The 27,739-nt window shown below is 42.8% G+C and overlaps 1 protein-coding gene across 1 annotated transcript in view; it reads right to left on the bottom strand.

Moving 5' to 3' along the window:
• The window catches only part of MCM3AP (minichromosome maintenance complex component 3 associated protein), a 693,444-nt gene that overhangs the window by 186,591 nt on the left and 479,114 nt on the right, over positions 1-27,739 (bottom strand). Inside the window, exons 18-19 of the mRNA XM_085645158.1 lie at positions 2,554-2,751; positions 1,226-1,294 (exon numbers count right to left, since the gene is read on the bottom strand). Coding sequence (XP_085501284.1) covers positions 1,226-1,294; positions 2,554-2,751 — 267 coding nt within the window. The remainder of the gene's footprint in view (positions 1-1,225; positions 1,295-2,553; positions 2,752-27,739) is intronic.

The following is a 27,739-nucleotide window of genomic DNA, read 5'->3' as shown; positions in this document are numbered from 1 at the left end:
CCGTGCTTTTTTTGAACCTCCGATTTTTTGGTCGGCGCCGAGGCCGGCTTCGGCGCGGGAGTGTCGGTGCCGAGGGCCTTATGATGTTTGGTCGGTACCGAGAGGTTGGGTTTCGACACCGAGGGCTTTGGTGCGGAGCTCAGTGTCGAGGTAGAGACCGGTCTCTTTTTCGGTGCCGAAGTGTGTTTATCGGCACCGCTGGCAGGCTGGCTCGAGCCCGAGCCGCCGGAAGGCTTATTTGGCTTCTTCACCGGGCCTGAAGGTGGGGTGTTTGAAGCAGTGTCTTTGGTCTTGCCTAGGCCCGGAGGCGAAGGCGTGACCGAAGCCTTTTTGGGTGTGGGTATTTTACTCACGACCCTCTGCGCCGGGGTGATGTCCTCCACATCCGAGTCATCGGCTTCGGAAGCACTGATGAGGTCCTCTTCGGTGTGCTGCTGTCCCGGAGCTTCGACGTCGTCCCCGAAGATGTCGACTGGAACGGAGGTCAAGGAGTGCGCCATGTTTCGTCTGGCCCTTCGATCTCGAATAGTCTTTTTGGATCTGATAGACTTGCAGGCGGGACAGTCTCGAGCCTCGTGTTCAGGGGAGAGGCAGAGGTTGCACACCTCATGAAGATCGGTGTGGGGGAATTTGGACCCACATCGAAGGCACATCTTGAATGGAGTTCTTTCCATCAGACGGGCCCAGAGCTTGGATAGGCCCGAAGGCCGCCGTCGACGACTGGAATCGAAGGTGTGTCGAAGAGAAGGTGATTGAGGAGATCAGGATCTGAACAATACCGCGAAGAGCGAGGATTCCGCTTCGATCGTCAAACTGGAAATGTTCGGAACCGGAGCGCGAAGTATTACATTCGAGCCCGATGGCGGAAAAAAACAATCTGAGGATGGAGCCGAAGCCCATGCGCAATACGGACCAAGGGAGGAGTCACCGACCTCGTGACTTCCAAAGACTTTCCAAGAGGAAAAACAAACTGCAAACATCCGGGCCCAACACCAGATGGCGATCTATGCAAAAGTGTGTAATCTGCAGCTCATATGCCTCGAACAGTGGATTCTGTGGTTCAAGTAACTCCGATATATTTGCGACTGACTTGCTGAATGGCAGGAATATGCAATGAATGTCAATCAATAACAGACGTCAAGGAACACATGTTCACCCGCAGGAAATGCTGAGACAGGAACATGCCATTGTTAGACAAAACAAGAATAAGAAAAATACAACATACCAGAGCAACTGCTGATGAAAATATTGAACTTTCATTTGATGCTTCGACTGGTCTTTGAGCCACTGCAACCTACAAAACAATTTCACATTAACTTGATGTGAATGACTGAACAGGCTTACAGAAGAGGCAGACTGCTGAGAGTGTGCTTCTTGGGTGTAGTGTGGGATTCAAAGTTTTACAAGGAAGAGAGCCACAGCAAGCTTAGGAAGTAAAATATTAAGCTAAGTACAGTGTTACTGTTAATAGTGCAGTGACTATTTCAATAGAATAGTAAAACAATTTTGGTAGTTATATGACCCAAAGTCCATACCAAGAACACCTAAAAAATCTGAGAGAATAAGTAGTACTAACTGAAGGTTCAGTCCACTATGAAGGTGGTTTAATAAGCATTACTTTTAAAACTGTTGCTAATAAAATCAAATGATGAATAGCATACATAACATTTATGTATGGCCAATAATAATAATACTCCTAAAACCATAATATGCAGCAGTCAACAGCAAACTATAATTTATCATTCTGAAATTCACATACAACATATCTGCTATGACGGTTGTCCATCACCAGCACTTCTTCACATCTCACAAAGGCACTTTGATATGCACTTATATTAAAAATGCCAATTCCAACAGATCTCTCTCCATCTCTCTCCCCCCAAACATGTCAGCTCAGGACCACAACTATACACAAAATTTCAGACTGGGCAACTCAGTTCCATCACCAGTTAAGCAGACGGTATTGTATAAAATACCATAAACAGACCTGCAAAGCTGTTCAAAGTTACCAGCATACTGAAAACATACAACTGGGCATCTGTCTCTCATACTTCGTCCCACAACACGATAAGCGCTCCTCAGTGATCATCACACATGACCTTGAAACAGTTCCCACATAGGACCGGAACAAAGACAACATCCTTCCAACCACACAACCTACACAGTGTAGCATGCTACCCATGTAGATAAGCGCTTCAGCACCCCGTATGTGCTATATAAATGCTGTAATACAATGATATTCATTCAGTTGACTGCAATCTTGTTAATGAGTAAAGCAGTTCAAATGTATACTTTTAAAGCCAGGTTCACATACACAACACAAGATTCTAAGGGTGTGATTATAGGCAAGGAAATGCACTAAAGACAGAGGGAAATGATGGCAAGCTTCAGGAGGAGCAAATATACTGTAGGCAAGCTACTGTGGCACCAAAGAACTTCAAACAAAATTCTAGAAACTAACAGCACGTTTCCAGAGACTCAATGGACCTTGGTGCAGGACATATAGCACAGTTCAGGAGGAACAAAGACTGGAAGGATAAGTGATATTCTCACCTGGTGTAAGACACTCCTAAGTTTCCAGCATGGCCCAGCTGTAGTATGCCCTTGGCGAAGAGGTCTCTGTCAGGTGGAGACGCAGCACTTGGAAGTAGTGCTTTCAGCTTATCTTTGTGATCCATACAACATGGGGCTGCAGGGAACGCTCTCATCTGACGCCTCAACTTCTTTCGGGCCACCACTACCATTCGCCATCTGAAAAGATGAAAGGTAGTGAAATAGGATATATCAATTTGTACCGGTATGTGACATCCTAGCTAATGTTACACAGCATGAACTGACTGTTAATCGAGCAAAGGCATTGCAACTAACACGATCAAAGTACAGAACCGATTTGCAGCATCATCCTCAACCTGCAGTCCACTGGAAATTCAGTAAGGGGACAATACAGCAGGGAATTGCAGGATCAAACACATCCACTGTGAATTACATTATAGTGAATACAGTCAGGAAGCACCATATAACAGTATCACACTCTCCATACAGCCAATGTCATTTCTTGGACAACAGTAATGAGATGAGACTGAACCATAACACCAATCTCATCTCTCTACCAAGAACATTATAGGGAAGGGATGACCACTCTCTAGCATCTAAACAATCTCACAACCAAGGCATTTGACAGAGTAAATTTAAGGTTTGGCACTGCACTACAGCACCATTGTCATTCACTTCTCTGAAAAGTATCCTTCTCTGAATAACAAGCTCTGGAAGCTGCAGTAATAGATTTCTACCAACAGAGTTGCGTGTAATGGAACAGTTTTGCTCACAACAAACAGATTAGAAAAGGTAGATAGTAAGTAAACACTATTCAGCTAAAAAAAAAAAAGATGCAGATTTTCAATGTAACTATACATGATGCCATGTAACTGTTTGAAACATTAAAATAAAAAGCAGCACAGTTCTCTGCGCTACTGGCTAAGAGGAGAAACTACAATTCAGTGGATGTCAGGAAAGGCTCTTGAGTTAAGGGATTAGATTAGAGAAGAATTAAAATGGTAAACAGCTGAAAAGATACAGGTGAATAGCACTGCACAGATGCTGAGTTACAAGATTATCTACTAGACTGAGGGTCCTTCATGTAAGACCTATTACGTCGGCTAGTCGACGGGCCTTTCCTAAACCCAATGGTCTGAATTTTAAACTATGCTCCGTGTAGACTGTTGGTGCTCACATAAGTGGAGTAATAATTAACAAAGAGGAACATTGTAGTCCCCTGAATATTTTCTTATGATAGCATCAATCAGTCAGAAGAGAGTTTAATTGTTTTGCCTGCAAGGCAAAAGAAAGTTATGCTTCAATGTTCTTTTTAAAACAAAAAACGTAAGTGCAGACTTTAGAGCATACCGTTGTTAGGTACATTTAAAAATGTCTTCCAAATATACTTCGTGAAAGAAAGCAAGATAATGCTATCAATATCTACACAAAACAAAGCAGAAGGGTGCTTAATTAGGCCATACCAAGCCACAGTTAATTTGTACTTGTGGAACATTCAATCTCTCAAAAGTATACGGTTAGGGTATTTAAAATGGATTCACATTTAAAGTCTTAGCATTAGAAAAGACATAAGGGTCATTCACGGCCCTGCCGAGGCCAAGTCGCTGCCTCCACAGTTTAGCTGGACCTTGATTCTCTTAAATCTGTCTTTTATACCTTACAAGAGATGCAAACTTGAAAGCATAAAAGATGTCCTACAGCAAAGGGCCGAAAAGACAAACAATACTTTACATAAGACCGTGAGTGAAAATAATTTACTTATGTGTATCTACAATAACTGCACTAGTAGATTTGATAAATTACATGCCTGAATGATAATTTCTCCATCTCAGTCTGGGTATTCTCGTTAACAGAATACATTTTATAACACGTACATCAGCACTACTTCCAGGTTAATCAGAGCTTGTACTCGCCTTCAGGCTTCCTCTCTGCAGCGTCTGCAACTCCACACTGTGTGCCATACTAGCCAGTTTCAGAGCAAGTAATACAATGCAACATATGTCTCTTCAATCAAATGTGGTGAATTGCACTTGTAGTTGTAAAGTTACCAAAGCCGGAGAACCCTGCATTCATGTGACTAATTTATTTTACTCCAGTATCTGAATGTTTATAGATTAACATACTGAATACCAATTCACAGTTATTGTGCATTGCGCAAAGAGGTTGCATGTATCAGTGGAATTTGATTCCATGAGCACCTATGCAAAGTGTAGATTTGTCTTAAACCCATGTATATGGTGTAATGATAAGGTTAAAACTTGCTGGATATGGCTTGGTGTCCCTTCCTTGTTCTACAAGCGATGATCATCTGGGATGTGTTATAAAATTCTTAAATCTCATCTACTGAAAAAGATGATCAGTCTTGAAACCTACAGTGTGAAATGCCTTTTCTGTTGTATTTAAAGATCTCTAAACAATACTGGCAGAGATACTGTTTGGCTGGTTCCATTTTTGGTGTAACTTGGGTAAGTTATCCTGTGGAACTCTGAGTAAGGTTCAACAGTAAAAAATGTCCTTGCTTCACTAACCCTCCTTGAATGAAGTGATAGTAACTAATGGGGCTGTTCCGCAGATTATTTATTTTATATCAGCTAAGTGTATGGGTTCAAAGAGAGCTGACCTTTAATTTCGGAAAAACAACAAGTTTGTCTCAAAGGTTTGGTGAGGAAGTCTTGCAATCTCAATAATCCCCTCAGGCAATATTTCACAGCTGATTACAAGGATTAGGAGTTATGATCCAGTGTCACTAGGTGAATACTACAGCTATAGTTACACTGCCTGAAGAACTACAAGTTAAGAGACACCATATGCAATTAGCATTGTACACTATGTGGTAGGTACTCGACACATGTTGTTTGTTAGTTGCACATCATGTACAGACCTTTTCCTGAGGTATATTTTGCTGGTAGATGTGTTGGTAGGCCCATTCCTCTTCAAGTTCAAATCTATATTTTGGGTTTTCGTAGTCAGACGTTTTCTGATACATAACTTGATGAGATTTCCACTTGTGAGGTCATTTTTTTACCTGGCTTAATGCGTCTGATGTTTTTGTTCTCTATTCGCCACAGGCGCGGTTCTCAATAATGAGTGATCTGGAGTCTAGCAGGCTATAGCCACAATTCTGGACTTCACTTAAGAATTGTATCCACCCTTTCTTAAGGGTGTCATACATTTTGATGCTGTTATCACTCATCACATTAACTACATTGTTCATAAACCCTGGAAAAAAGGTCTGGGTACTAACCGCAGAGGTCTTAATTCTAAAAACACTGATACACAAACTAATTTTCTTGTGCTTAACAGCCGCTGGCTGACCTACATATCCAGTTTAGTGTTTTCTACTGAAATGGCACATCTTTCTCCATCCTGCTCTATTTTGATAAGGCCAAATTAAGACTGCTGTTAAATGGGCGATTATGCATTTCATTTTCAGTCTTTTAGCCGCTTGTTCAATTGGCTGTGTTGCTCCTTTTGCTATATCTCAACCCTGTGTTTGCACATGTGGACCAAGAAGATGTATGAAGACATAAGTCCGAACAGGGGTTTGTTTCTTCTTACTCACACTGCTGTGGGACGGAGACTAGACAGAATCCTCATCTCAGAAAAATGATGGAAGTTGCTGCCTTGAAGCACTCTCTGTGTATGTTTTAGCTAACATTAGGTCCCTAATCAAAAGCAGATATGGTCAGACTGCTAAATATGCCAGTTGCTCAGTATGCGCTCTGTTCAAGCCATTAATTTAGTAAAGGCAATGCTGGCCTATTAACATCAAACTGAAAAAACCTTGATGCCTTTTGTAAACGTCTATATATGGGGGAGGTCACTGGCCCGAGTTTATAAAACTTACTGTGGCCTCTTCATGACCCACTGTCCTTATTACGTTTGATTTCAAAACTTGTATTCCAAATCAGGATGTGTTTGAGTATTGATCATTTTGGTGGTCAAAATTAACTTCCTTCTCAGCACAAAAACCACTCACTGTTCCAGTCTCCAACCAACACATTCATCGTGTACTTTATAGTGCAATTAATATGAAACATTTAGATTAGATGAATAGCGACTTGAAGAAAAGACAGGACCTGCACACATCTTGGTTCAACAACAATTAAGCAATAAACATGAAATACTACCCAGAATGCTTAAACCTTTTCAAACACTAAATGTTTAGCTAAGCAAGAGCCTTGCAGGCATCTTGTGTCATGTCTTTTAAACAAGGTATCTTGCGTGCAAAAAGTTACTCATGATACCAGCAAGCAACATTTCACACTAAAAGTAAACTATTTGCTCCATTTCACATCATTTTCATGAAATATTGCACGACAAATGTTGACATAACGCACCTCTAAACAAAATCATGTTGAAAAATGAAAGCGTTTTGCCCTCAAACATAAAATCATTATCCAAGAATATCCATTCCAATTTTGTCAAGAGCTACCTTTATGCAATGGAAAGAGAGGGAATGACTAGTAAAGAACTCATTTTCTGGTCAAAACATAGGAGAACCCTACAAAAGCCCCTACAAAATAAAAAACCACAAAGTCTCAAAGTTAAAATAACTCCCTCTCTTAAAACCTACTTTAGTGTCTTTCCCAAAATTCTAATTTTGGGTGAAAACTCGATGGTGGGGTCAAAGAATAACTTGGCGAAGCAATCTGAGAGACACCCAACTCTCCCAGAAGAGCCCTGTTTAGAGGGGAAAGAGCATGAAGTAGGTGGGCCACAAGGAAACTCTGAAAAGGATCTGAATAGGCTGACCACTATTCCGGAAAAAGAATCTGAACAGGGCTCAAATCATCCGGGTAAGGAAGATGTGTCAGTGGGAGCACTCCTTGCTGCATTATCGGATGAAATTGGAAACAGATTTGAGATATCGGAGTCTAACCAGCTGGAGATAAAAAAAGCTTGTGAAGGTAGAGAAGGAGATGATATTAAATCTTATGTTGTAAAGCTGATTAAGAACAAACTCCAGCTGGAAGCGTCAGAAGAGGAAATAGCAAGAGACTTGCAACGAGTTCATAGGGATCCTTTCAGACTCAACCCAAACAGGGCAAAGCCCAGGAAGATCTTACTAAACTTTCTAACCTACACATTAAAAGAGAAAATTCTCTCAAAAGCCCTGGGGGTGAAATCAATGGAGGTGGATGGAGTCAGGTGTGAGATAAGATCAGATGTTTCTGCTACCACCTCTAACAGACAATGGGAGATGGGACAAAGGATAGACAGTTTGAAACGCCTGGGTGCGTCAGTGCAGCTAAGATTCCCTGCCTATCTAAAGGTTATGCTTAATAACAAGAAGCACATCTTCCACTCCGTGGACAAGCTAGATGACTTTATTAAAGGCTTCCAACCAGGGAGTTAGGCTGTTTTTCTACTGGTTTTAAATACTGTGATATTTTGACAGTAGTTACGCTTATGGGTACAAGCTAAGGTGATTTAAGTTTATACATTTGCAATTTTACAGGCAAACTCAATGTAGCTGAAATAATAATGCAATTCTCTTTTTTTCTAGTTTATTTCTCTCACACACGTCCGTCCCGGGGGGGAGCACCCATATGGCCATGAGCCATGTAGTAGCTGGGGTGGGTTTTCCAGGGGGTGAGGGGTTTGGGGGATGCAAGGGGTGGGGAGCAGTGGGAAAAAAATTTAAACAAAAAGATCCTCAGATTCCTCTAAAAAATGTTTTCCTCAGAATTGATTCGTTTTTTCTTGTTTTTGCCCTTGTGATTTCTTTTTTTCTTAAGATAGATGGGTGACAAGAGAGGAGAGCTAATAAAAATGATTTCATGGAATGTCAATGGTCTCCGGGTACGAGAGAGAAGATATAATATACTACAATATCTAAAAGACTGCCCAGCTCAGATTATTATATTGTAGGAGACACACTTGCCTCACGGAGAAGGTTTAGATCTCTTTGGGCGCCAAAGCTGGATTTCTCAAGTAGCTTGCACATCGCACTTGGCTGTGACAAAAGGGGTCGCCATCTTAGCAAAGAGAGGGTCGCAAGTGGTTTTCGACTCCCATTTTTCAGATAAAGCTGGAAGATGGCTTCTGGTCAAGGAAAAGGTTTTAGGTTATCCTTTTACTCTAGTGGGACATTACGGCCACAATCAGGATGATGTCTCCCCTTTGGGGGAGTTACTAGCCGAACTAGTGGATTCTCCGGATCCTATTATTATGGTTGGAGATTTCAACGCAGTTTTAGACCATAAGCTTGCTAGGACTTCATGCAGCAGAGCTCGTGTCAATCTAAAAATGTCAGCCCTTATCAAACAAATAATGTCCCAGTTGGGACTTTGTGAGATCTAGCGAAGTGTTGTCACTCACAGGGCAATACAGCCAATGGATGAATGGGAATGACCCAATCTTCAATACACCCAGTATTAGTCAGTAAGGTTAACCAACACCAAAGGCTTTGCCTGCAATGTGTATCTGAGAGCTTCCATGAATAGAATTCATGTTTAAAAACTTGAACACAAGGTCATAACAATCCACCCTTAAAGATGTTATGTTATTTAATTTTTTAAAGCGCAACGGTTACACGGGGGTGTCCTGGCGCTGATAGCTAACTCTACTGAGATCAAGATTTCCGGGGAAATTGTCAGTGTGAAATTCTATAGAGCCAAGTTTTCAGTTCTTTCCTGAAGACGAGGAGGTCAGTGGAGTTCCTCAGATTCCAAGGGAGTTCATTCCATGCCTTGGCATCGCACGCGATGAAACGTCCCCCCCCCCCCCCCCCTCACATAGCTTTCTTAGTGAGTGGTAAACTCACTAGTTTGGCTCCTAGTAAGTGCAGGGTTATTTTGTTTTGGGAGTGTACTATTGAAGCCGTCGCTTCAAATATTCAGGACCTAAGCCATGTAGCACCTTGAAAACTGTGCATACAGATTTAAAAAGCACCCGTTGCCTGATAGGCAGCCAGTGTAGTCTTGTAGGATTTCCTTGGCGACCAATACAAATTCGGAGGTACCCGTCACAAGCCTTGCTGACGCGTTTTGCAGGATCTACAGTTTGTTTAGGTGCCGCTCTTGAATATTCAAGTAGAGCTCGTTGCAGTAATCCAACCGTGGTAAAATAAGAGATGAGAAGACAGTTTGCATACTGTTTTCCGGCAGGAATGGTTTAACCTTTTTAATCAGTTTAAGAGAGTGCAAAATGGCTGAGGCCATGGCATTTATCTGATCCCCAAAGTTCAGTCTATCATTCACTATAACACCCAGATTTTTAGCCTTTCACATGGGTTTAGGGTGGTACCCAATTCTACCGGCTACCAGTCCGGGGTCTAGAAATTGGCCTTATTTCTGAACATGAGGATCTCAGTTTTGCCAGAGTTTAGTTTCAGGCAATTCTGTCTCATCCAGGTTTTAACTGCTTCCATACGGTCATGAAACTTCTTGTTCATCCCGGATTCTTGTCCTGGCAGCAGTGACAGAACAATTTGTGTGTCGTCTGCGTATGAGGTAAGACTGAAGCCAAAGGATCTTATCAGGGGGGCCAAGGGCGCCACATATACATTGAAAATGGTAGGGTTGAGGGATGACCCCAACGGAACTACACATGGCACGGAAAAAGGTTTGGAGTAAAATGTCCCTAGGGATACTATTTGTGTTCTGTCAGTGAGAAAGGATTTTAGTAACTTCCATGCCTTGCCCTGGACTCTACACTCCGACAAACGATCCATCAGGAGATCATGGTGGACCGTGTCAGAGGCCATGGAGAGATCCAGCATGATTAGCGCAGCCTCACCTCCCTGATCCAGGGCTTTCCTAATTTCTTCTGCTGATTTTATGATGTCCGACTCAGTACTGTGCCCTTCTCTAAACCCATATTGAGTGGGATACAACAGCTGATTCTCATAAAGAAAGGCACTCAGCTGGGATTTCATTGCTTTTTCAACCACCTTCGCCGGCAGTGGAAGGCGAGAGATTGGCCTTAAATTATTTGGGTCTCTAGAATCCAGGTTGTGTTTTTTCAATAATGGAAGTATTGTGGCTATCTTCCAAATATTGGGAAAATCTCCTGATTCGAACATGACGTTGAATGCGGATGTGAGTGCAGTGGCAATGGGTTTCGGGCTAGTTTGACCACTGGTACCGGACAGGGGTCGTAGGGAGACCCTGATCTGATTGAGCCAAGAAGCGTTTTTGTATCATGTGTGGAAAGTTGAGCGAATTTATCAAAAGGGGTGAGGGGCGCAGATGACTTGCTTGACTCCCATCATTGGGTTTCCTGTCTCTCCCTGCGGGAGTTGGTTGATGACTGAGAAGATGACTTTCACCATGTTCTGGAAAAACCTAGCAATTTCCTCGCTTAGTTCTTGGCTCGACTTGATCTTTGGTGGACTTGGGGAGGCCAGATTGGATACGGCTTTAAAGTGTTCTTTTGAGGAATTTTTTGCTAAGTTAATTTGGTTTATTAAGAAAATATTTTTTTGCATTAAATACAGACAGAAAGGCTTTGTTTGTAGATTTCTTTCACAGCTTCTGTGTATGGTTTCCTCCACTTTCATTGTTGCCGTTTGAAAATTAGTTTTTGCTTCCTAAGTTCCTCCGTGTACCAGGGTGCAATTGGTAGAGATTGTTTGGGGTGCAGGAGTTTTGCCGGAGTTAACTTTTTGCAGGCTGTTTCTACCCAATGAGCGTATCATCTGGTGGCATCCTCCACTCCTGCAGGCAGTGAACATAAGGTGGTACAAAGCAAATCGTTCAGTTCTGTCCCCTTCTCTCTATTCCAGGTTCTTGTCTCTATCTGATTTTTAGAGCCCCCAGGTTTGTGATGATCAGTAGGAGTGGTCACTTCAAACTGAATTCCTGCATGGTCTGTCCAAACAAGGGGCATCGTTCCCGTGCAGGTTAGATGTGGATGGTTGGAAAAAATCCCATTCAGAGTGTGTCCTGCCATGTGGGTGGGCTCTTTCCCTTGTTGGACCAAATTGGCACTACCCATCACATCTAACAGGGCTCTAGTGTCTGGGTCCATGAGGGCTTCCAAATGGAAGTAAAAGTCCCCCAGAATGGTAAATGAATCAGAACAGAGCCCTTCTTCTGGCAGTGTCCCCATCAAAGTTAAAAAGGAGGTCCTAGACCCTGGTGGTCTATACAGTAGGATGCCCTTAAAGGAGTGATGGGGAGATAGGCCGACATTAAACTAGAGCGCCTCACAGGCCATATTGTCGGCTATCTGAAAAGCTTTAAGGGTATTGTATTATATTATAGCTAACCCCCATCCTCTCCCGGTTGGCCTGTTTAGGGTGTGACAAAGAAAACCAGGTGGAGTGGCATTGAATAAGTCAACTCCTTTTAACATTTGTTTTCCATGATAAACAAGTCATGCCTGCTTCCTTTGCTGTAACGTTTCAAACTAAGCAGGTTAGAAGTATGGCATCTGATATTATGTTCCACAGTGAACCAAACAGGCTGACAGCCTTTACCACTGTCATCATACCATAACCAGCTAATGCTTACTATTTTGAGCATTAGCTTTCACAAAAGGCAACCAACAGGTGCACAGTTATAAAAATACAAACATGTACAAAATTACAGTTGACAATACAATAAATAACACCTTTCTAAGTGGGCCAACTAAGATTCTGGAGAGCAGATCTGCTACAAATAGGATAGAGTGGGTAGCCCACACCAAAAACACTTGCCTACTATAGTAATCTGAGCTTCCATGGTACAAAATATCCGTCTACATGCTTTAAGACTGTGATTATGTTTATGGGGGCTAACGGTCATCGCATGGCCCCCCTGACTTTTGTGGTCCTGAAAATCTGCAAGTCGTCATTTCGAGAAATTCAATGGGAGGCAGATTAACAGGCGAGGTTACTTTATGGTGCAGCACTTTTTTGCCGGAATTTGCGGCACTAGAGGGGTTTCGGGGATGGGACTCACTGGGTGTTATCTCTTTGAGACATGTTGTAGGTTGCGCTGGGGTCAAATCATTCAAAGAACTAAGACTTTGGGTTGGAACGATCCCAGTTTTACAGATCATTACAGCTGTGGCACGCTCTCCAGTCATATATAACTGTTCACGCTGATGTGCACTAATAGAACCTCTTGTAGTCAAGTTGATTGGGGACCCCCACCTTACAGGCGGCAGGTACCCATTATATATAAATCTCTGGTATTTAACACTCCAGATTCTTTCCCAGGGTTAAAGGAGAAAAAGGAAAATGACATCAGGCAACCAGATGATGCTGTGAAAGCGATAGCCTTGATGGGAACTGGTAGGCCAATATCACCAGAATATTTCACTTGATTCAATTCAAGTACCTTCATCAAATACACCCAACACCACAGCAACTCTGGCATACGAAAGGCACTGCAGAACCTACTTGTCGCAGATAAAACCTGGCTGTGGGTGACTTTCTGACCTCTGTATGGGACTGCGAAGTCCTTAGTCCATACTGGGACTCTATTGATACCACACTCAGTGTAGTACTTATCCACCCGATCTGTTCCAACTCCAAAAGGCTATTTCCACCCAATGTGGTTGTTGACAAAGGGTTCACGCATACTGAAAGAACAATTGTGAGGTTGGGCCTGGTGATAGGGAAGAGAGACATAGCCTATCAGTGGAGACAGGCTGAGGCTCCAGCCGTCGGGGCACAGAGCACGAAAATGGACATCTGCTGTTCCAGAGAGAAAACTATATATGTAGCACGGGCTAATCCAGGAAACATGAGAGGATATTGGGAGGGGGAATTGACAGCGATTTCATAACTGGGTTTAATACCATTGTTTAAGTGTCAATGGAGGGTTCACTACTTCATGAGTGGTGTGTTGTTGAAATGTAGACAGCTCATTACACCCTCTGCTTGGGAGTTCAGTAGACAGTATGACCTGATTGACACGGTTTACTGTGTTTATAATAAAACTCAATAAAAAAGACAATGTGAAAAAAGGCTATTTTTATTGTGGGGATTTTGACCTCTACTTTATGCATTTGCTCAAAAGGGTGCCTCATTTGCTGTGCTTAGACCAGACTTCAAATGGGTGTTGGAGCAGACCTTGGCGGGAAAATTCTTTGTCTCTTCGGTACATCTTTCTATTACTGGTGGTACAAAAATGTTGGATGGCATACTTTTTACCCTTTTATATTTAGCAGCTTTGATTTTTTGGCCCTGATGTTCAACATCAGGTGGGAGACCACAGGAGTTCATCAGGTGTGTTGAACACCTGCGGGGCAACAAATAATATTATCAAGTGAGTTTGCCTACATTTGCTACTTTGGTGGAAAGGCAATGGCAACAGTGCATTCTATATCGAATGGCGGTGTGGAATCCTGGAAGCAATGCCATGGAGGTTTGTGTTTTTGTGCTTCGCAATGAGGTCTCTGTGTGGTCTTCCTCAAATACCCAATATAGATCGTAACAATCACGGATATAATTGCCATTCATGCGATATTCCTCCTGTTTCCAGAGCCTGTCAGCCTCTACTTTTTGTACTCCTGGTAAATATATTGTACCATCAATCCCTTCTTTCTGACTGGCTCATCTCAAGATGTATTGTGCTCGCTTCGAAAGAATATCTACGCTACTGTTTAAGTAGAACAATATTAATGGGTTGTTCTGCCTGTATCTGCCTATCTCTTCTGTATACCTTCCGTGCTAGAGAAAGTTCCAGCACACTTCTGTTCTTGATGCTGAACTTTCGCCTCCTGTGCCACAGCCACCTGATTTTCAACTCCCGTGTGTCTGCACCCGAGGTGATGGTCATTGTGCGAGTTGGTTGCTCTATCTCTTGTCTTGTTCTCAATTGCCCACTATTTCAATTCTTCCTCCAGTTTGCTCAGTACAAACACTGGATTGTCAATTCCATGTTGCTTGTGACCACTGGCTCATCAGCCACTCATGTAATGCTCTTATGAGTTTTTTTATAAAGTAATTGAACTGCTTTTTCATAACAAACAGCTAAAGTTAACAAAAAGAAAATAAAGCATCCATTACAGTCACTAATTATTTTACAACTGGTCCCCTTGAAACAATACCACACTGTGTCATGTAACTTCCCATGCCCGAGAGGTCATAGTATTCCCACCATTTCCCCCAAATTCTATGTTGTTTGCGAGGCCAACATCTGGATTTATAGATGGGTTCTCACAATTTTGCACACCAGTCCATGGCTGCCTTCCATTTTCCTACTGCAGGGGTGTTCAGAGATGTCCAGCTAATGTCTCTTTTGTCAATAATGGTGGCCATTCTCACTGTGGACCAGCACTCGCACTTGGAAGCACACATATATGGAGCAGGCCCCACTTGAATAAACATATGACCCTACTTCACGGAGCTACTGCCACTAAGCTCTGACAGGGCTGCCCCCTTTCTAGCACACGCGGCAACGAGTCTCAGGCGACTACCCTACCCTTCCTTTGGTTACATTGTCCTCAATTTTGATGTACCCTATGTCCACAGCTCTGTTATGCAATGCACCATGTCTAGAACACCTTATGAATGTCTTGCCATAAGATCTATTAGCATTGCGCCTTGGCTAACGGAATGACACTATTCCAATTATTATGTCAGTACCCTGCTTGATAGCTTACCTGGTATTAAGTTGTTTTGTATCCTGAACTGCATTGCTTTGAAGTTGTTAAACATGGTGTCAGTGCACTGTTCATGTTGTATGGGAAAACTAAATGCCCATAAAAAAAATATTTAAACAAAAATCGTGGGCATTCCCACTGATGACTGTTCTCAATGGGATCCACCCACATCATTGAGGATTCCCGTAAGATTCTCATGGTCATACTGACAAAGGGTATGAGAGGCATGCATGATGCCATCACTTCGAATACTCTCATCACAATTCTCACTGTAAAAGATTGTGCCATTTGATGCAGGCAAATTGTTTTCTTCCCAGTTAAAAATCTCCTCTCTGAGGGGAAGCATTTGGCTTTCTTGATGAGAACAACAAAAGTAACAAAGAATTTAAAGACTCAGTTCTGTTAACTAAAATCAACCAATTTAAGAAAGATCTGGAGCGTTTCTCAATGGAGAAAGTATACCCCTACACGAGTGTGGAATATGTGCCTCCCCAATATAACCGACAAGGTAGGAGGTATGGGTCCAATTACTCCACGTCAAGTGACTCAGACAACTCCAATCAGGGCGCCCAATTAACAAGAGGCTCTGCCCGAAAGAACAGGGGACAATAGAGGGGCCAGCAAGGTGGTCCCCCTCCTCCTATGCTACCATCACAATGGTGGGCTCCTGGACCATATGGATATCCCAACTTGCCACCCCATGGACATATGTTTCCGTACCAGCCACAACCCCAAATGTACCCCAACCAGCCTTTTTTAGGGTATGGCCGGAGCAGGACCAGGGGCAAACGTCGGAACCAGCAAGCAAAAGTCCACTGGGCAGACAACCCGCCCGCACACTCTACCCGGAGCATGACGGAAGCTCAAGCAGGCTCGAGCATCAAGACAATATAGTCATCAATTTGAGCAGTCGTGCTCTGAATAAAAGTCAAGAGATACTTTATTTTCGGCTTCATAAGACCTTAAAAGCACAGATAAAGCATTTTAAAAATTCGATGCAATTGGTCAGTAAAAACATTCTTATATACACATAAAAATGTGAGGACATTAGTATTTAAAAAAAAAGTATTAAATATATTGATAGGCACTAGGTATCTCAGGCATGAAGTGCAAAATTCAGATATGTTAAGATCGATTAAAAAATACAGAGTCCCAGAACGCAACGGGTGCCTAGAGTGGATGATTTAGGCTTGGGCTTTCTTCAGAAGCGCACAGCGAGCACACCACATTGAAAACAGGAATCGGGAGACTGAATAATCAATTGGCATAGCAGTGTCATATCTGCGGATCCTGTAAGCCTGTAGGCAGTGAGGGGTTCCGATATTCCTACAAAGCTGTCTTAGCAAACAAGCTCGTATTGCCTTGTAGTTAAGGCAAAAAAACAGCACATGCAGGTCAGTCTCCATACAGTTTTTGCAGAACGGACAGTCCTTCGTGGAACTTCCCCCCCATTTATAAGTAACAGCGCTTAGAGGGAGTACACCATGCCTAAACTGCATATAAAGTTTTCTAGCACAAGGGGTGTCATCTACGCTAGGTTCTAAGATATATTGCTGTTTGACTTCTAGGAAGGATGATGTAAGTGTACATGTCCTGGGGCCCCTCAGCAATAGATTGAAGTGGTAGTCTTTAAAGATTTTAATCAAGACTTTTTTTGGTGTTACCAAGGAGCTCTCTTCCGGATTAGCCCAGAGATCTCTCATTCCAATGGACAGGAAGGATTTCTTAATGAAGGTGAGCCAAGATATTTTACTAGCTCCCCTGAGGTTTACCACCTCCCTTAGTTCCTCTCTGTAAGTGGAAAGTTCTGGGGTGCTCCATAGGCGACGCCAGTAGTGTAGAGGTCTAGGCACGACCTCCGCAGACAGTGGGCTGACACCCATATCCATTCTGTGCGGAGTTAGTGGTGTACCACTGGAAAGTCCCGTTACCTGTCTTAGGAATTAATTTTCAATCCTAACAAGCTGTTCGGATGACCTGTGGCCCCATAGCTCCGCTCTATACAGGGTCGCCCCTGTGGCTTGCGCCTTTTAAATTTCTAGCACCGGCCCCATCATCTTGTGTGCACATTTCCTCTACTGTTTTGCAAGGCCCCCAGACGTTTGTGTCAGTTTGAGAGAGGCCTTCTTAATTTGATCATCCCACTCCATTTTCTCATTAAGTGATAGGCCCAAATAATCACAACAAGGGACTCTCTGTAAAAATTCCCCTGCTAATTGTGGGTTAGATCGTTTGGAATGCTTTGCGTTGAACACCATGTATTTTATTTTCTGGGTATTAATCTCCAGGCCCCTGCTCTTACAAAATAGATGGAAGATATCCAAAACCCTTTGAATACCCATAGGTGATTTCGACAGCAGGAGGGTGTCGTCTGCAAACATCAGGGCTGATATCTTGTAGCCTGCTAGTTTTGGTGCATCTAGATCCCCTCCCGCTGACAGAGCTCCTATTAAGCCATTGATAAAAATGCAGAAGAGGGTGGGGGCTAGAACACACCCTCTGAATACAGACAAACAGGCCCTTTTAAATAAAGGTTTGGGCTTTGTACCATCCTACTATGGTGACACTTTTCAGATCAAACAAGAACTGGCTCAGTTTTTTCGTAAGATCCGCGTTGACTTTTTCTTCCGAGACAAACCAGCAGACAGCACTGATGGGGCTGACATGAATATGGGTCTCAGATATAAATCTACATTCAATCCTCTCACCAATCAGATCCCCCCACAGGTTCTAACCTTTGAGAAGGCTGTGACTACACAAGTTTCCAACATTTGTGCCAAGAATATCAGACCCTTACCAAGAAGGAAAGTCGAGCCATGCAATCTCTAGCTGCTGACGGCACCATTACAATCAAAACCGCTGACAAGGGAGGAGCCATTGTCATAATGGACACCTCCTGTTATCGGACGGAATGTCTGAGACAACTGGAGAACAATCGATTTTACAAACCGCTACCCTACAAAAAGATTGGAACAGGAGATCAAGATTCTAGTCGAGGAAGCACATTCTAATGGCTGGATAACGGGACAAGAGGCTAAATTCCTGATTAAAAGTCACCCCATCGTTCCTTATTTCTTTGCATAAAACTCAAAGACCTCCACCTGGGCGTCCCATCATATCTGGACTCGGATCTTTGTTGGAACCCCTATCCACCTTTGTGGATCACTTCTTGCGTCCACTGGTTTTGGACATGCCAACTTATTTGAAAGACACCAAAGGCGTCCTGAGTTTGATTGAAGATATTCAATTCAACACAGAGTTATTTTCTCGTCTCTTTTGACGTGAAATCCTTATACACATGTATCCCCCTCAGGACGAGACTTTGTCTACTATAGAAACACTGTTGTTGGATAAAGTCCCTGACTCAATCACTCCAGTCTCTTTTATCAGCAACTGTGCTCGGATAGCAATTAAAGAAAAAAAAATCAAATTTGAAGACCGTCTGTTCCTACAAGTGTCTGGGACTTCTATGGGGAGTGTTTTCGCCCCCAGTCGGGTGAACTTTTACGTACACAATTTCGAACAGGAGTACGTCTTTAACAGCCAGAATCCATACAGACCTAATATACTTTTATGGAAACGTTATATTGATGATGTGTTGGTAATATGGATAGGTTCGGCCACATCCATAATTGACTTTAAAACTTGTCTCAACAGTCGTAATGCATTTTTGAGATTCACTTGTGAGTCTATCAAGATTTGCTTCCCTTTCCTTGATGTCATGATTTTTCCCTCGGACGGAGGTCTGAGCACTGAACTTTATAAAAAACCAATGGCCAGGAACTCACTCTCGTTATTTGAAAGTTTTCATCCTAAAGCTCTACGCGAGAATTTGCCCTTCGGACAATTGTTACGCATTAAGAGAAACTGTTCATCTATGATCAAATATCAAGACCATGCAAAGGACATTAGCCAAAGAAACTTGTCACGATGTCTTCTAAACGCGCAGCCAACAATAACAGAGCCACCCTGTTGGAACCAAGAAGCCCAAAAGAGTCTTCCAACAGATTAATCTGTGTTACCACCTTCTGCAGTTTCTCTAATCAAATCAAGAAAAGTATTTTGTCCAACTGGAAGATTCTAAATATCTGGACGACACCACTTCCTCGTCCCCTTTTTGCCTTTAGACGTAACACCAACATTAAAGACAGATTAGTACATACGCGCCCACGTGAGTTTGCCAAAACACAACAGGACACTCTATGGAGTTTGCCTGCTGTGCAAGGACATTTTCCTTGTGGAAATTGTGCGGCATGTGCACATACAACAAACACTACTGAGACTGACATTGACACGCCTAGAGCCTGGGTTTTGACTAGCCACACCAACTGCAACAGTAGTAATGTAATCTATCTAATCACTTGTCCGTGTACACTTCGATATGTGGGCATGATGACACGCCGTGTGAAAACACAAATTCTGTAACATAAAAGCACCATTCGGTGCAAAAAGGCCTCCACTAAATTAACCCATCATTTTCTCACAGCGCAACACACTCCGCAAGAACTGAAATGGACAGTGTTAGGACAACCTTTTATTCCAACGCACATCACTGATATTTCTACTTTTCTGTTCAGAAAGGAACAGCGTTGGGTGCATAAACTTAATAGCCATCAAACAGGCCTTAATGATGAGATTCCTTGGGTGTCCTTATATAGTGGAAAGATTAGCATCTTGATTGACATATTTGACTCAGGAGCTTAATTTCATTACCTCATTATGACTGTCCTCACAGTCTTTATATTAACGTGTTGCTTTCATCAACAATACATGTGGATGTATGGACATAAGTGATCCTCATAATGGACCAACTGGTTATTTGCATTTAATCATGAATATACTTTGAGTAATCTCATGGCCAATACTCGACTGGGCTTGTGTTTTACCATCTTTTTCAGCTTCAGGAACTGAGACCAAAGCCATATGGTTTTTATTCATATTTGATTACTTCATTTTGTCTTTCTTAATTGTCCTGTTATTACAAAAAGATTTAACAAGGACTGTATATTTACAGTGCAAGCGGTAATGACGCTCAAAATCCGATAGTTGCGGAACAACTAATACTCTTTCATAACATCTCCTTGACGATTCCGAGACTTATACAAATGCACACACACAGAGCGTGTCTCTATGATACATGCGCTCTGATATTAAATGCGCTCCAACACTCATTTCGCTCCTTAGTCTTGCTTTTGAATTGCCACGGACAGGCGCGCTAGCGGTTCAGTACCGCAGAATGTTTAATACTGTCAAATCTCTTTTATTCTCATATGAGAATTTGTATTCTAATATGTCAACATACATATTCTCAACGACTTTATACACATGCGTGGAAGTATAGCGTGTCAGACAATGACGCATGCGCATGAGTTCCAGATCGGAGAGCTACCATCTCACCTGATATCTATTGGCGCTCTTACTTGCGGGTATATAAGGCACCCGTAGCGCTACGTTCAGGCAATGGGTTCCTAAAAAATCTGCTAACTCTTGATTTGCGCTGATGCTATGGCTGGGAACTGTGGTCCTTTAAATATGTCAATCCCTCACTTGCTCTGATACTGCCTTTTTTGCTAATTCTTGACTTGTGCTGACACAACATTTGGGCACTTGGTTCTTGTTAATTTGCAGCTCTTGACTGCTTCTGATGTTGCCTATTTTTAACTGCTTACAACAGCGCGCTAGTTACTTTGACATTCTCATAAAGCACTGCGAGTAGTTTTTTCCTGGCAGTGCTTTATGGCCCATGTTGAACGTAACCTCGCATTCAGTTTAAATATTCGCTACATGAACCATTAGCTTTCCTCTCTAGATGATTGCCTTACTCAATGCAGCAAGGATGGTCTTTCAGGGTTCTGCAAGATCAAACGTATCCTTTTTTGATAAGTTATTTTTCATATATATCTTCATGCTGGCCTTTTTCTACACCCTACTTTTTAGGCCCCCTAGTTTACAAATTAAATTCCAAACCGCGTGGGTTAATCCCAGTTCTTCAAGGTTAATGTATCCATAGACTTGCTAGATGTTATATGGTGTATAAATTGATACACATGCCTCGTTCTCTTTATAGAGGTGCTCCCCTCCTGAGCGGTTGCCAGGTAGAGGTGAGGTCCTTTACTCAGCAGTTGCGGGTAAGGTGTTGCTTTTTGTTTTACTTTTCACAGATCCTTTTTCTAAGTCACAATGTTTACACTTATTTGTATGCCTGATGACACGTTATTTTTACTCTTCTTTTCAGGTAATATCACTTTATGACACAGACGGACCTAAGATTGCGTCCTAATCCGATATCCTTTTTTTAGTTTACATCACCAATACAACAGCAGCAGCATCTACTTTTAGGTTATGATGAAAGCCTATTGAGGCTGAAACATGTTGACCATTATCAACTACACTGAAGCGATTTAAATCTATACCGCTGGTGCACTGCTTTTTAATCCTGCCAGTGGGCATATCCATATTAAAGTTTTTTCTATGCCCGCAAGTCAGTTTTAGATTTCACTTTTTTCACATTAATCTTTGTTTGCGCTGCGTCCTCATTCACACTTTTGCTCTACACATGTGGGTTTAGAACACCCTTCATACTCCTAAAACTTCCCAGAGCTCCTCCCTCTCAGAGAGGGGGTTGCAGCTCTCAAAGGAACTAGGGGTTTCCTTTGGGAGGAGAATCCCATATGATGAAGCATGTCACCTTTGATGAGTGAGGGATTTCGTCCTGCAAAGGGATTTGCCCACAGTTAGCTCTGTGAGCATTAGTCAAGGGATCTGTGGTTATTAAGTACATCAATCAATTTGTTTTTTTGAGTACTATTCACTATATAATTCATGTATTTTTTTTGAGGATAGACCCTTGGATTTCACACTGTTTTGTATTAAGTCAATTGGGGATACAATCCTACGTGGTCTCTAAATTTCCCTTAGACCCTCCATTTCGAACTGCATTGTGTACTTATGATCGGTTTCTTTGGCCAGAGTCCCACGGGGTGTGGCACTTTCCTCACTCCAACTCAAAAGGGCTTCCTCCCTTGTTAAAACTGGTGCCACAGAGGTTGTGAACTAGGAACCTGACTCATGGCCACTATGAAATGGTTACTGCTGAAAGAATGGACATCTTAACCCCTTCCTATTGCTTGTGTGTCTTTTCTGTAGGACCCCATTGCTTATAAGGATCCCATTGCCCTTGCAGTGTAATAATCCTTTTTCAGCCTTAATGAGTAATCTACCTCTTCACCAAACAGATTTTGTCCTGTGAAGGGCGTATTGATTACATTCAGCTGTACCTCAGGTTTGAGCCCTGAAATCTTTTCATTACTGTGCAAGTGCACAATTGCCTACTCGTATCTGAGAACGATTTTAGGCATGGATTTAATATGGTCTTTCCCTCTTGGAGGATGTCTGCCTTTTTTTTAATTTTTTTGTAAATATATTTATTGATTAGCCTTTTTTTTTTTTTTTTTCCTCTTTTTTTGTGTCCTCATTGCTACCATGGTTTTAATGCCAGGCCAGATTGAGCTACACCCAGCTGTCTCAGTTCTTAAGAGAACTGGCAGGGATATATAGACGAAATAGTGGGTTCACGATATCCCTCAGCTATTGCAGTTTCAATCCTGGAAGGCAAGGAACCAGGCAATTCCCTTCTTGCAAACCACCTTGGTATGGGTGGGAGCCAGTTGAGCCCGGGCTAGGACCAGGTAGAGGCTAATCACGTGGTGCAAAAGGCAAGGGGAGCACCATAATAGGGTAATCATCGGACCCGGGAAAAAAAAAAAAAAACCGGATAATTCAGTGTACCCATGATATCAAATACCAGAAAGCTCTCTTGCTCTGATTACCAGCTCTAGCAAGGTCCATACGTGATGTACACAAAACGGAGGCCTGCCATTCGCTGAAGGAAGGAGGGGACGAGTCCTTCCACTTCTTGCAGATCTCCCTTCTTGCCAACAGCACCGCATAGAACACCAAGTTTTTGGCTGCACTTTGAGCTCCTTCCAAAATCCCGAAGATCACAAGAGGTAAGTCAATGTTGACTTGAACACCCAATGAAATGGTTAGAGTATTGCTGATAGCTGCCCAGAATGACACTAAGCTAGGGCATTCGAGAAACATGTGGGTGTCTGATGCAGCCAGAAGACCATACCTAGAACATGCTATTGAAATGCCCTCGGCAAATTTAGATAATCTGAGGGGAGAATAATATACCCTATGCAGTGTAAACAGATGGTTCCTGCGTAGCCATGATGGCTTCACTATGCTACATAAAAGGCCGAATGATGCTGACCAGAGTTCTTGTAAATTTGGGCCAGAGATTGAAGGGCTCCACAGCAAGTCCGGCAGGTTAAAAACTCCATCCGTTTCCTCCATTAGGAGTCTATACCACTGTGAGGTCTCTTTTTTACCCGAGGAGCTATTAACCAGGTTATTTATAAGTAGGCTATATCCTCCAAGTGGAAACTTGTTCCTTTCGAGGGCTTGAGTTTTGTAGGCCTGAGTCCAGCTATGCATTTGAAAGTATTTAAACCTTGATAGATTAGGTCCAATCTTAGCCTGAAGCTGTTCCCATGAAAGCAACTCCCCTTCAAAAAAAAGATCTCCCCAGACCTCTAGGCCAGCGTCTCTTATAGGTGCCGCTAAAATGTCTCCAAGCCAGGCGGGGTTTCCAGGTAGCCCCCATAACGGAGTCCTATCGCAAAAATAACCTTGTTTTATAGATCTTGTGACGTCGGCCCACAATTTTGCCAATCCCTGTAAAACCTTCAGTTTAATTTTTTTAAAGTACTTGGGGTTGCCAAATTTGAAGAGAAAGGCCGATTGACTAACTTCTTCCCCTTCTAACATGGCTGAAAACATCAGGCCCACCCCGTAGCCTGAAGGTATTTTTAACAACATACGGGAGTGAGTTAACTGAAAGGCCCAAGCATATAATTTCAAATCCGGGGCAGCCAAGCCCCCTTTGTCCCATCGCCTCCTAAGCTTTTTCCATGAAATCCTTGCCTGTTTGTTGTTCCAAATGAAAGATGTTATGTCTGACTGCAATTTAGCTAAACTGGAATAATCAAAATATAGGGGAATGGTGCAAAACAAAAAAGAAATTTTAGGAAGAATCGACATTTTAATTAAATTGACTCTCCCAATTAAGGATAGTGGAATATGAGACCATGAATGCAATAACCTACGGCATTCTTTAGCTACTGCTGTTAAGTTAACTTGAGCAATTTTATCTATGTCCTTCCCAATATGAAGACCCAAATACCTCATCGAGGAGCCCGCTTGTAAATCCTTAGCTTGCCCGTCATCATTCCAGACAAGCATCTCAGTTTTGGCATCATTTATTTCGTAACCGGAAACTTGGCCTATTGAATGGGCGATCCTTAAAATCATAGGGAGTGCTGTTCCAACATCCGAAGTAAGAATAAGCACGTCGTCGGCGTATAGGGCTACTTTCCTTTCCCACCCTTTATAGGAGAAGGGCTTGATACGGACTTCCTCCCTCAGTTGTTGCGCAAAGGGTTCGATGTAAAAATCAAACAGTAGGGGGGGAAAGTGGGCAGCCCTGCCGTGTCCCCCTAGTGATAGTGACTGGGTCAGATAACTCTCCATTGACCAAGAGGCGTGCTACTGGGCTATGATTTAACAAGCCTAATGCCCTACGAAACCCAGCCCCCACGCCAAACTTAGCCAAAGCCCCCGACAGGTATACCCAATTGACTCTGTCGAAAGCTTTGGTCGCATCCAACGTGAGGGCGGCCAAAGGGAGAGTCCGGGCCGATGCTATATCTATGGCACCTATTAAGTCGTAGGTTAGCTCGAATAGTTGTCGCCCCTTAACAAAGCCCCTTTGATCAGGGTGGAGGACCAAAGGCGCAATCTCAGCCAACCTTGATGCCAAAATTGTGGTAAAGATCTTATAATCCACATTGAGAATTGAAATTGGCCTATAGGATCCACAAGCGGTCTTTGGTTTCCCTGGTTTCAGAATAAGGGTGATTGAGGCAGTATCCCAAGAGGCTGGCGGGAGCTGTCCTTCCTGTAAGATTTGATTGAAAAGAACAGTGAGGAATGGGACTAGTTCTATTTCAAGGGCTCTATAGAGTTCTGCCGGCAAGCCATCAGGCTCAGCCGCCTTCCCCTTTTTACTTCTTTTAATGGCAGATCTTACCTCATCCTCAGTGATGGCCTTTTCTAAGAGTTGAGATTGCTCGGCAGATAACGAAGGAAGATTGATGTCTCTCAGCCAGCCCTCAATACAATCTATCGAGATCTCCTTATCCTCCTTGTAGATCCCCTAAAAGTAATCTCTGAAGGCACCCCTGATATCCTCATCTGAGGAGAAAGTGTTGTTATCTACCGTTATTGCGGCAATGTTATTCCGAACCAGATCTGTTTTGGTCTTCCAGGCCAGAAGATTCCCGGCACCCTCGCTATATTCAAAATGGGCCAACTTACTGGCTTCCCATCTTTGTTGAAGTCGAAGATTTAATATCGAGCTCAAACTACCCTTCAAAGCCACTGGTTGACTACGAAGAGTAGACAGATCTGATCCGGAAGCCACATAGTTGGAGTCTATATCTTGTTGTATTTGACATATCTGAGCTTCAATAGAAGTGACTTATTCTCTATGTAGCTTCCTACGGTACGAGACTTTCCCCGTCATAACCCCTCTCAAAAAAGCTTTAAACGAATCCCAAATTATTCTAGTCGTAGCTGAACCTCTATTGGAATTGAAAAAATTATGGGTTTCAGATTTAAGAGATGTGATATCCTCAAGGGATGAGAGAAGAGAGCAGTCGAAAGACCATGTGATGGAACATTTTTTAATCGGTCTAGCAAGTTCCATTACTACAGCCGCATGGTCTGACAGATGTGATGGGAGGTAACTAATAACTTTTACGGAATCTACCAGCCTCAGACTTATTAAGATGAAATCTATTCTGGACTGGTGGTGGTATTTATAGTTCCGAAAAGAAACCCCTTGTTGTAGACCCGACCTCATTCTCCAAATGTCAGCATACCCATATTGCTTCATAGCGCTTTGCAGCAGAGCCCTAGTCTTAGAAAAAACAGAGGATCGATTATTGGCCGATTTATCCAATAGGGGGTCCAGTACGACATTAAAATCACCTGCCAGGATAATGGGTTCAGGGAAGGAAAGCAAGTGTGAAAAAATAGACTCGAGAATGGAGGGGTCATCCTGATTCGGACCATAATATCCCAAGATTGTACTTTGCATACCAGACATAACAACAGACGCTATGGCCCATCTGCCACCTGGGTTGACCGCCTGTGATATCAGCCTAGCTTTAGCTCCCTTTTTAAATACAACTGAGACCCCTCGTGTGTTAGTTGTTTGGGTAGTTCAAACTGAGAAGTCTATCCACCTATTTTTCTTAATAAGGGCAAGCATTTCAGCATGAGTTAAGTGTGTCTCCTGGAGCACTATGACCTGCGCATCCAAGTCCCGCAAGTATTGCAAGATTCTATTAGCTCTGGGCTTGGTGCGGAGGCCATTTACATTCCAAGAGATATATTTTACACTACCCATACTTAAAAAGAAAAAAATTAAGAAAAGCAAAAATTTCCATTTGTTGCATTAATACTTGGCTCAATATCTGCCTGTTTCCAACCATTATAGTACTACTTCGAACAATGAGGGACATTTTGAAAATTTGCACCCTCCCACCCCCCCTCCTAACCCCGTGCTTCTCCACACCCCATCCACCCCCCCCCCCTTCCAGGAAAACCCTTGTGTTATCTAACCGGCAAATGATCCGGTAGATAGCACCCCTTTGACAAGCTCCCGTCGAGGAAAAAGCCCACCCAGCCCACTGGGAAAAAAAATACTCAACGGTGAAGCATTAGAAAAAAAAGGTGAAACCCCCACCCATCATACAGTAAGAAAGAAGTTGCCAAAACTACTTTTAAACAATTAACTGGAGCAAACTGGACCAAGAAAGAAAAGGAGATTTTAGTCAATATGGATAAGTAGAAGTGGCCTAAGGTAAAGAGCATACATCTATATGTTAATAGTGACACGTTATACGTTAGGCTGATCTGGAAAGAGCCGCCAATGCTATCTCAAAATATGCGTGATCTATTTGCGCTCTTTCCCTAACGTCATCAAAAGCTCATCGGCTGCCTGTACTGACCTAATGTGATGCATCAGATTATTATGCATAACTTTGATGGCTGCCGGGAACACGAGCTGAGCTGTTGCTCCTACCTTCCTAAAGGCATCCAGGTGCCTCCCAAATTCCCATTGTTTATCCAATGTGATTCTGGAGAGGTCAGACCTAACTAGGAAAGTATGCCCTATGCCAGCGAAAGACTTTTGTTTTAATGCCAGGTTGAGAATCTGCTCCTTCAACACATACGTGTGAAAATTAACCAAAATTTTACGCGGTTTTGATCTTTGGGGATTCCGCCGAAAGGGGTCCCTGTGGATTCGCTGTATGTCCATGACTAACTCCTCAACTGAGTGCTCTAAGCCCAGGGAATCCTTTAACAGAATAGAAATGAACTGCTTTATATCTGAGCCCTCAGTTCCTTCCGGAATATTGAGAATCCGTATATTTCCCCGCCTGGCGTTATTTTCTAACATCTCCAACCTCTCGCTTAGGCTTTGCTCCTCTCTAGTGAGCTTCTTTATGTC

The sequence above is a fragment of the Triturus cristatus genome, chromosome 3_1 (assembly GCF_964204655.1).
Source record: "Triturus cristatus chromosome 3_1, aTriCri1.1, whole genome shotgun sequence".
Classification (NCBI taxonomy): domain Eukaryota; kingdom Metazoa; phylum Chordata; class Amphibia; order Caudata; family Salamandridae; genus Triturus; species Triturus cristatus.
The sequence above is the reverse complement of the archived record's forward strand: the minus strand, read 5'-3'. Positions and strand labels throughout refer to the sequence as shown.